The sequence below is a fragment of the Lepidochelys olivacea genome, assembly GCF_965140295.1.
Source record: "Lepidochelys olivacea isolate rLepOli2 genome assembly, chromosome: 1".
Lineage (NCBI taxonomy): Eukaryota > Metazoa > Chordata > Testudines > Cheloniidae > Lepidochelys > Lepidochelys olivacea.
The window spans coordinates 350674374-350685236 of NC_140411.1; the positions used below are offsets into that span (position 1 = coordinate 350674374).

Sequence of the window (10863 nt, forward strand, 5' to 3'; positions counted from 1 at the left end):
CTTGCGTAATTTTGTATCATCTGCAAATTTTGCCACCTCACTGCTTACCCCTTTGTCCAGATCATTTAGGAATATGTTAAACAGCACTGGTACCAGACCAGACCCCTGAGGGACATCACTGTTTACCTTTCTCCATTTTGAAAACTGACCATTTATTCCTACCCTTTGTTTTCTATCTTTTAACCTGTTACTGATCCATGAGAAGACCTTCCCTCTTATCTCATGGCAGCTTACTTTGCTTAAGAGCCTTTGGCGAGGGACATTATCAAAGGCTTTCTTAAAATCTAAGTACATGTTGACTCTTCCCCAGCAAATCATGTTCATTGATGTGTCTGATCATTCTGTTCTTTGCTATAGTTTCAACCCGTTTGCCCGGTACTGAAGTCAGGTTTACCGGCCTGTAATTGCCAGAATCACTTCTGGAGCCTTTAAAAAAAAATGGCCTCACATTAGCTATCCTCCAGTCATTTGGTACAGAAGCTGATTTAAATGATCGGTTACAGACGACAGTTAATAGTTCTGCAATGTCACATTTGAGTTCCTTCAGAACTCTTAGGTGATACCATATGGTCCTGGTGACTTATTACTGTTTAGTTTATCAATTTGTTCCAAAACCTCCTGTAATGACACCTCAATGTGGGACAGTTCGTGTTCTGTTAGTGACTGTCACGGTGCTTTACTGTGAGCTCGACGTGCCCGTGGGGTCCTGTGTGTGCTGCTCACCCTGATGCAGTCTAGAGACAGGAGAAGCAATGTTCCAACACAAAGAAAGAGACTGATTTATTTCTCTTTTCTCTGTAACTTATGTTTTTACTTCATTTACAATAAATCAGATCCACAACAAGCTGGGGAAACTGGTGCCATGTAAATGTAAGTCATGGTCAGGTGAGGTGCGGAAAGCAAAGATGGGAATAATTATATAGACACACAACAGGCACTCAGCAAAATGCAAATGCAAAAACTCAACGCTGTTAGAAGAAACTCCACACCTATTTGCTGTGTGGATATTAGAAGGCAGCAGAGCTGGAGGGTAGGTTTGCGTAGAGACAAGGATGGTTGCACTGTCCCTCTGAGTAGAAACAGCTGCTCAGTATCAGAAGCTAAACTCTGCTCTGCAGTGATGCTTACAAAACACTTGACAATGGCTGGGTAGCTGATGGGCTGAGACCACTGTCCATTTCGCTGACCAGTATTGTCTGCCTCTGCTCCTGCATCTGTCTGCTGGTTCCCTCCTGTTGTCTCTTGTTGCAGACTGTAGACTCTTTGGGGCCAGACACAATGGGGTCCTGGTCCATGTCTTGGCTACTAGGCGTGACTACAAGATAGGTAGCTAATAATAATTAGCAGCAGCAGCAGCAGCATATGCCATAGTCTGAGTCATTTGCAACACGAATGTCATTGTTACACAGGTGGGGAAAGTGACTCACTTCAGAAGGAGGTCTTGGTGTGTCCAGGGAAGGGAAAGGATCCCCCATGTTCTCCAGATCTCCAGTCTCCTGCTCTATTGTTGCCACGAGTGGACTTCCTCCTTTATTCAAGAGAATGACTTTCAGTCTCGTGAATGAAGTCACGTATGGCCTCAGCCTCAGTGGTTTGGGAGTTCTGCTGGAATATTTCTGCCACCTTTTCCAACTTCCTTTTCAGTAGTTGCCTCTCCGGGTAGTTGTCTGGAATGGCGAAACCTGTTTTGTACATCTCAGCTGCCTCCCACACTGACTTCTGCTGGTAAAAGAGGAAATTTCCCCAGTGAAGGCAGACTGCTTGCTGACACTTCTTGCTGAGGCTGGGCATTTCACTCAGGAGATTGAGATAAATCTCTTCTTGGTAGTGAGGTGTGCTTTCTCCATACATTTCAGCTAAAGCCAGCCTTGAAAACACAGAGGCTGGATCTTTCTGCACAGCCTTTTTGAAGGCCTCAATAGCTGCTGCCAATATTTCTTCTCTTCTGCTGGATTTGGCCCCCCACAACTGTATCTTGTAGCAATAACCAAGGTCATAGTGAAGGAGATGATAATTGGGTTTCAGAGAGATTGCTCGCTCTAGAATAGAAATTTTTTTTTTAACGAATTCCCGTTCAAAGAACTTGGCTGCATGTCTCAGGACCTCAGGGTCCAGGCTATTCTGAACAACATCTTCTAAGAGGGCTTCTGCTTGCTGTCTATCCGATTTCTTAAGGATCTCGGCTAAATACACCTTAGCTTCATAGTTTTGCTGCTGTTCAGGGATAATGTCTTCCAACTTCTCTCTGGCTTCATTCCAAGACGTAGAATTGTATGAGTGATCCCATGATGCAAAGGCTGCGATTGCCAACCCAGCAAGAAATTCCCCATTTGCTTCATCTTCTCTTAATGCCATTTGGAAACACTCTGTGGCTTCTTTGCCATTGCGGAAGCCTGCTGCTAGGAGAGACCAGCCTTTCTGTGCATGTATCTCAGGGATCTGAGCTGCATGTGGAGAGCGGCTCTTCAGGGAGCTGCAGATCTTTCTGACCTTGTCCAGGTAAAGTTCAACCAAATCATAGTGGGCCAAGTGATAATAGATCCAGGCGTAGTTACCGTAAATGACCAGGACCTGCCGGGGGAAGTTATCTGGGTGATCTCTTTGCAGAATCTTTTCGGCTTCTCTAAGGCTTTGCAGAGCGTCTTCATATTGCCCTTGCAGGTGGCAGAGATAAGCCTGCATGGCAAGGAGCGTGGGCTGGTTCTGGTAGTGAGTGTGGGCAATCCTGAGAGCCAGAGTTTGGAGGAGGTGAACTGCATCTACCTGGTCTCTGATTTCAAAGTTCCAGGTGAATTGGCACTGGAGGGCCTGCAGCTTCTCCTTCAGACGCAGAGTGCTGTAAAGAGAGGGGAAAATGAGACTCCATTTGGGCTGAATGAATTTCCACTACATGCTACAATGATGGGGCAGTGATTACAGAGTGACAGGGTTTCTTTCTGGTTAAAAGCAAATTGCTAAGTGGCAACAAAGAACTAAGCCTGGATTTCAGTGTCTGACGTCCTCACTCTCCCATGCATGGGACCAGTATGAATGAGTTGAATCTAACCTTTGTGAAATCCTCTTAGTACTTCCTGTGTCCTAGAAAGCAACACTGCAAAACCCCATGACTCATTGCAGTAGATGCAGCCTGTGGTATTTGTTATGTCACAGAAAGCTCCCCGCTTTGTAACGTCAGGAGAATTTCTCAGGGGGGAAATAACAATGTACAAAACATTTGTTCAAAATGTGTTTCCCTGTTTGAATGCTCCTCCAGCACCAGAGCTGCTAAGTGAGAGTATTTAGAAGTGACTGTTTTGTTGTGCAGTTCACCTTTAGGGCTGAAGCTAGCTATTAACTGGACTATTTGATGCGTGTTATTCCAAGCCAAAATGTACATCATGATGTCACAACACAGAGTTTACAAAACAAAGGGATTTCCCATGTAAGAACTTGGTGAATCTGGAGCTAAGGTTGCAAATGCAGTATGGACCAATAATGTAAGGTATGGGGGTTAACTTTAATAGAAATGTCATTTTTAAGGAGCTGACATCTAGAAAATTGAATCTTCAGGGTGCGCTTAAATCCCCTCAAACATTGGAAATCATCTGGCTGCCCACTGGGGTCATTTATGTCCTGGGATACGTATATGTGTGTGTGGAGAGAGAGTCTCGCACTGACTTCAATGGGGGCCATTTATCCAAGGAGACAGGAAGGGCCTGACTCTCATTTACACAAAGGCTAGTTCCCAACACGCTGGCAGCGTAAAGCGAGTGTAAATAGAAAGGCCCCTTCGCACGGCCAGGGTGCTGTGAAATGGCCGCAGGGTGTGCCTACCCTGCAGTGAGAGGTGGGACCGTAGCATGGGCTGCCCTTCCGGCACTAGCTGTAACCTAGATATCACAGCTAAAAACAGCAGTGACGCTTGGCGGTGCAGGACCTGCAAGCCCGTCTGGCCCCCCGGGTATGTAGTATTGTTTCTAGCCCACATCCGGGTCTGTGCCACTGCGGCTTCACTGCTCGTTTTAGTCCCACTAGTTAGATTAAAGCTCGCACGGGGATGCCTACCTGAGCTAGACACACCTGTGACTGCACTGTAGCCATAACCTTAGTATCAGTGGGAACGGGGCCCACTCTAGTCAGTAGGCAGGAGAGAAATGTAATGGGGAGATTCTGAGGGTCGGCAGAATGTAAATATTCTGTCTCCGGACATTTAATTGAGACAATCGAGGCCTGTTACACCCCTCCCCCTGCTGTGCATCCTGCGTGCAGATGTGGTTGCCCCATCTCGAAACAGATAAATTGGAATTGGAAAAGGTTGAGAAAAGGACAACAAAAATGATTAGGGGCATGGAACGGCTTCCATGTTAGGAGAGATTAATAAGACTGGGACTGCTCATCTTGGAAAAGAGACGACTAAGGGGGATATGATTGCAGTCTATACAGTCATGACTGGTGTGGAGAAACTAAATAAGGAAGTGTTTTTGGGAACCTGAAATATAGTCAGCCTGGAACAAGCACCACACTGAACAATAGAACAATCCTCCCCCCCGCCTTGTTAGACTCACAGGACTCCCCCCTCTGCCTTGCTAGACACATAGCCGCCCCCCCCCCCGCACTCCCTCCAGCTGTCCCTGCGCTCTGGTCTGGTGCCGGTGCCCTGCGCTCAGGGTGGTGCTGGGGGGGCAGTGGGGTGACGTGGTCTCAGCTCCAGGCTGAGCGTTCACAAGAGCCCCCCGCCCCCCCTTGCAAGCAGCTGGTTCCCCTCCCTGCAGCCTCCCCGGCGCTGTAGCTCCGGGCTCCTGCTGCTGCTGCCTTTTCTCTCTGCAGTTCCTGGGCTGGTCCCATCCCACCCCCCCAGCTGCCCCTTGGCTCCAGCTCCCCAGGGATCAGAGTTAATCTCCCCCCCCCCGCCCCCCGCAGCCAGGTTTCCTGAGCTGTAGCTCAGGAAAGCTTATGCTCAAATAAATTGGTTCATCTCTAAGGTGCCACAAATCCTCCTTTTCTTTTTGTGAATACAGACTAAGACGGCTGCTACTCTGAAACACAACGGAGAGGGGGAACAGGGCTGTGGGGGGCACTCTCTTACCGACTCCTCCGTTGATGCGGAGCGAAGCCGGAGTGACAGCTGGCCAGAGGGGGAGCTCTCCGTGAAGGTGGAGCGAGGGGAGCTCGCAGGGCGAGGTGCCAACAGTGACCTGCACTAGCCCTGAGAGGCACCAGCCTGGAGAGTCAACAGGACGCAGAATTACCCCAGAGTGACCCCGCCCCAGAGCTTTCAAAGCCGGAGATTTACAGCCCCAGAAATGCGCAGAGGGGGGTGGAAAGCTGCCTGACTTTAGCCCTGGCTGGAAATGTCCCCCCCGCCCAGCGACCCCAATGCTCCTACCTCATTGCGATCCGCTGAGTCCCAGCCCGGCCAGGGGAGGTGACGGCTCCTTTCACTGCCCTGGGTTTCTTCCCAAGGTGTGGACGTGCCCGATTCTGGGAGAGACCCGAGTTCTGCCCGGGCAGGCTGGACTGTGGCCGCCCGGACGATGCTGCCCTTCTTATGCAGGGCGGGTTGCTAGCTGGGGATCTCACTGGTTTGGCTGGGGAGCTGCATTTCCCTGGAAAGCGGGAGTGAGCAGGAGAAAAGGAAACTGAAACTTAACTTTCCCTTCCACTTATCAGCTTCAGCGTCCCCTCAGCCTGAGTCGCCACCTGCAGCTCCCTGGGTGACATGGGACTAGTTATGGGGGGGGGTGTGGGTGGGGGTGCACACACGCGCTTGCACACGTACAATCCTGGCCTGGGCTTCCCAGCACACGGACGGGGTCACTCACCATCACCGCGCCGCGGGCGCTCCCTGCTAGCCCCCAACCAGCTCCACAGCCCCTTGCCCCGAACCGGTTGCCCGTGTCCCGGCCCCGGCCAGCCCTTCCCCACCACCGGGGGGTGTTCGTATCGCCCTCACGCACTTCCAGGGCCCTGCCTGGGGCACGGAGCAGCGAGGAGCAGAGGGCGATGACGGAGGCAGGGCAATTAGCCAAAGGTGAGAGCTTTGTACCTGCTCCCCCAGGTCTCCTCCTCTCCCCGAACCTCCCCCAGCTTTATCCGCGCAGGGTGCGACTTTCCAAAGGCCCCCCGCCCGGTTTAGTCACCCAGGCCCCATTGGCTGCCAGCGTGATCCCTGCTCCTCAGTCACTTGGGCACTTTTGAAAATGCCTCCCCCACATACAAATGAAACCCTCTAAAGTGAGGAAATAATAGTCAGGTTGTGACGTTATTGACATGACCTGTGACCGTATAGATCATTGTTGCAACCACTGTTATATAGTTGCAGCAAATATTGTACAGAGGTTGTGGTGTGAGGTGTCTATGGAGAGGTTAGGGCTGGCTGGGTAGGATTATGCTGTCTGTATGGGTCTATCGTTGTTGTGGTTGAAGTGATGAACATTGGCTATGTACTTGTATCTCAATGTGCTTGATTCTAAGTAGCCTCAGGGAAGCATTTGGTCAGCTTCTTGAGAAGGGACTATTCTCAATAAGTGCCCAGTCAAGAAACGCTTAACTGACAGTGGACCTTGGGAGACTCCAATTCACATGAGAACTCTTCCTGGGATTGTTCAAGGTAGCATGTGAGCAATGGCTGCTCTCCCTGTAAAAGAATTGAGTCATGCAGGGACATGTGACTTGCCCAAGTGACTCCAGACACCATCTTGCTGCTGTGATTTTCCACAGTAAGAACAAAGGGGTGTCCTTCCATATGGCAGAGGATATAAAAGGCCCTGGAAATACCTCCATTTTATCTTCAATCCTGTTTCTTACCTTTGGAGAGACTTTGCTACACTGATGCTCTGAACAAAGGACTGAATGACCCATCCCAGCTGGGGATGTTCTCCAGAGACTTTATTTGAACCTGCCGTTTATTCCATCACTACGACTTGCCTGAACCAAGAACTTAGCCATTACTGTATGTCATTGATTCCATTTAAGCAATTTTAGCTCTCATCTATATTTCTTTCTTTCAATGAGTAAACTTTTAGATTCTAAAGGATTGGCAACAGTGTGATTTGTGGATAAGATCTGACTTGTATATTGACCTGGGTCTGGGGCTTGGTCCTTTAGGTTTGGGAGAACCGTTTTTCTTTTACTGGGGTATTGGTTTTCATAACCAGTCGTCCCCATAACGAGTGACCCTGGTGGTGATACTGGGGAACCGGAGTGTCGAAGGGAATTGCTTGTGTGACTTACAGTTAGCCAGTGGGGTGAGACCATGTGATCTGTTTGGCTGGTTCGGTGTGCCTTAATAGTAAAGGAAACCCAACCTTGGGCTGTAACTGCCCTGCTCCAAGCAATTTGTCCTGAACTGATACTCTCCGTTGTGTCCCGCCAGAGGCTGCATCGTTACCCAGGTTCCCTGTGCAGCCTCATCTCTTCCCTTTGTACTGCCGCATGCTGGTGCGCTCCTCAATGAGACGATCGCGTTCTATCTCCGTGGGGCCCCTGCCTGGTTCACTGCGCTGTGGGGACAGTGTGGGGGTCTCTTCTGTTCCGTCCTACATCGGTTCTTACGCTCTGCTCCTCATTGCAGTGTCTGAGCGCTTTCCAGCTGTGCATTAATTACTGTGACTCACACCTGTCACATGTTTGGTTTCTCCTCTCCCAGAGGGAGAAGCGTCTTTCCAGAGGGTTTTTTAAATATACATTTTGTTTTGTTTCAGAAGGTGGAGGATGTAAAGGGGGGAAGGCCGGTGGCTAGTTGCCATTTCCTTCTCACTAATAGGGAGGAGCTGGCTGTGAATCTGAAGGTGGAAGGCAACTTGGGTGAAAGTGACTACACAGCGATAAAGAGTTTGTGATCCTAGGAGAAGGAAGCAGGGGGAGCAGCAGCATAAAGACAATACACTTAAAAAGCCGATTTCAACACACTCAGGGAATCGTTTGCCTGGTTCTCTGCCCTCGATCGGTAGGGGGGACTGTCCCATCATTGAGGGGTGAGGGGGGAACAGCCAGCACCCTAGGGCCACATCTAGAGCAATTTATTTAAAGGGGATGCAAAGCCGCGGTTGCTTTTTGTTGGGGGGTGTCGGTGCCTGAGGCCTGGGCTTGCGAGGGTTAACGGGCCCTGACCAGCTCCCAGCTGAGAGCTCCTTGCTGGAGATGCATAAATGCTCCTTAAAGGGACAAATCCCATCATGTCCCGTGTGCTCCCCAGCCCCGGTCATCCGAGGCTCTCAGAGCAGCCCGAGGCCTTGCCAGCCGAATGCATTCTCCCCAGAGTGAGGCAGGCTGGCAGGGGGTGGGGCCTCACCATAGCCTGCTGCGTTTCCGGCCCAGCTCTTTCTGATTCCTCACGCTCCCTTTAGGTTTCATTTCTCTGCGTTTCAGCTTCCTGATCTCTGTACAAAGAGCTGGCAGGTGCCCAGGACGGGGAGGGGGGGCAGCAGGAGAGACGTCACCCACCCTTCCCCTCTGAACATCCCCCTCCCCACACCCCCCTCCTGCGAACACTTGCACGACTCACATGCATGCCCCTGTGAACACATTCCCCCCGCACACACACCCCCCCCACACTGCTGTGCTGGGGCTGATCCTGGCTCTGTGGGGCCCTGCAGAGGGTTGCAGGGGTTGGGTGGCATAGAAGCCGGGCTGCGTCTGCCCCTCATGCCTGGTCTCTGTGCAGGGTTGAGTAACTGGTGTGTCCAGCTGGTGGGAGGGAGCCGCGTTCCCCATGGGCTGTTAACCCTCCGAACCCCTTCCTGTTGTCAGCTCCCAGTGGCTATGTGAGCAGGGAGTGACTGAGCTCTCCTCTAACATCTAGTGATGGGATGGGGGAAAAAGACTTCTGTATTTACATGAGTACGTAAAAGGTTGTTACAAGGAGGAGGGAGAAAAATTGTTTTTCTTAACCTCTGAGGACAGGACAAGAAGCAATGGGCTTAAATTGCAGCCAGGGAGGTTTAGGTTGGACATAAACTTCCTACAGTTGCTGTAACTACAGGGTTTGGCAGCTCCCTGGCACGGTGAGTCGCTCCTGCCCAGAGCACAAGACTAGGAGCAACGTCCGGGTCAAACTGTCGTACAGACATCCACCTTTTACCAAAAAAGCCAAAGAAACAACAAAAAAGATAAGAACGTTCAAAGCACCTTATTTGTGTTTCTATTGCATTTGGGTCTAGTAAACAATAGAGACACCTGTACATTATTTTTATTATTGAGTCTGCAAAATACAAACCCTACATTTAGATAAATTACAATGGCATGGACGTGTCCATGTGCATATTTGTTTGTTTTTCCTAAAGTTAATTAAGTCTTTTGGGAAAAATTGTCAGAGCAGCCACCAGCAAGAGTTGGTGGATGCATGGTGGCCACCACAAATTTTGTTGTGAGAAGGCCTGGTGTAAAGACAGAGCTACTTGACGCAATTGAGAGCTGTTCTGTTAAGGGGTCACTAGGGCTGAAATCACTGATGATGAGCTCCAGCTGCCGAAGCATCGACCTGGTGAAGGACAGTGGTGCAGGGAAAGAGAGCGCCTGAGCAGTGAGGTTTCCCGCTACCCACCGAGCGCTGGGTTCAGTGGTGGGACCTGAGAACGTGGCATCGCAGAGAGCAGCGGGTGGCGGCAGAGAAGCAGCAGCAGCGCCGGGGTGACCGATGGTGGCAGAGGGAAGGGTGGCAGCAGGGTCCGTTGTGCTCGATGCACGTCCTGGGTGGGGGTGGGAGGCGAACCCACATGAAGGCCCCTCTGAGCTCTGGGTCTTTGCTGACCAAGGACAGCCAACTGTGAGTGGGGTGCAGTGGAGGGAGAGGGGAGCGATGTGCTAATGGGACATTCATTCCTCGGACTTTCCCACCAGCAGCTGGGAAACTGAGGCAAAAGACACTGCCCTGTGTTAAAGGGGAAAAGGACTGAAAGGCAAAGGAGGAGTGTGTGTGTGTGTGTGTGTGATAAGAAAAGAGATCCTTATGCTTTCAGTCTCCCTAGGTTCGGCCTCCCTGTCCAGCGTCTGTCATCTGGAAGGATCCCTTCTCCTGCAAAGAGGACCCCTCCCACCCTAAATAATGAGGAGTCAATCAGTAAAGGTAAAATCAAATAAAGTGTATTGAAGGGTTTATAACAAAGAGTGGGAGAAATAAGAAGGGGAATAAAGAGCAAAATTGCACAATACAGTGATTACCCCCAAACTCAACCCTACAATACAGATATAAAAACCATCTTCACAGATCAAAGCGACAGCAGGTGCTTGGGACCTCAATCCTCTGGCTAACGGCAAGGCTTTGGAGAGGAGCTCCAAGGAGTCCCTTGATGTTCCTTCGGGGCCACAGGAAAACAGAACAAATGGTATGCTCAGGAGGACAGCAATGGACGATGAGAAAGGTAAGTGCTGTTTCTTGTCCTCTCTTCTCTTTAGAGGTGAGGAAGCTGTTGGAAGAAAATCCCTAGGATGGATAGATGTCTGCAGGTAAGACCCACGACCCATGACCGTCCCTAGCTGCCACTCAGTTGGACAGCCCTGAGGCCATGTTCGGGGCAGCTTTTTATACACTTGCCCGGGAAACCCCTTAGAAAAGGCGGGAAGCCCCTTCTGGGAAACCCCTTAGGAAAACCAGTTCTGACTGGAAGTTGTTTACAACTCCAGGAGAAATAAAAGAGTGGGAAAATGGACCTATAGCTCACGTGGGCATAAAATTCCATTTTGAAACCAACATGGATTCCTGTAGTCACAAAACATACGAAAATGAACCCACCTAACAAAAGTGTGCTGTGGGGTTGGCTTGGCTTATGATCACATGTGTTTGAATGTGGTTGTGATGTTTTCCCAAACTAATGCTGGGTTCCCTTTCCCTTTCAATAGCAGTTCTCTTTTGTAAAACACAGAGTCAGTGCCTGTGAGTGGGGA

The 10863-nt window shown here is 50.3% G+C and overlaps 1 protein-coding gene across 1 annotated transcript; it reads right to left on the minus strand.

Moving 5' to 3' along the window:
• Positions 1-250: 250 nt before the first annotated feature.
• LOC311514585 (interferon-induced protein with tetratricopeptide repeats 2-like) lies at positions 251-5580 on the minus strand. Its single transcript, XM_084617152.1, has 2 exons — positions 5366-5580; positions 251-2836 (listed from the first exon to the last, which is right to left on the minus strand). Exons 1-2 carry the CDS (start codon positions 5368-5370, stop codon positions 1531-1533), a joined length of 1311 nt encoding a protein of 436 aa, XP_084473278.1. The 5' UTR covers positions 5371-5580; the 3' UTR covers positions 251-1530.
• Between the last annotated feature and the right edge of the window lie 5283 nt (positions 5581-10863).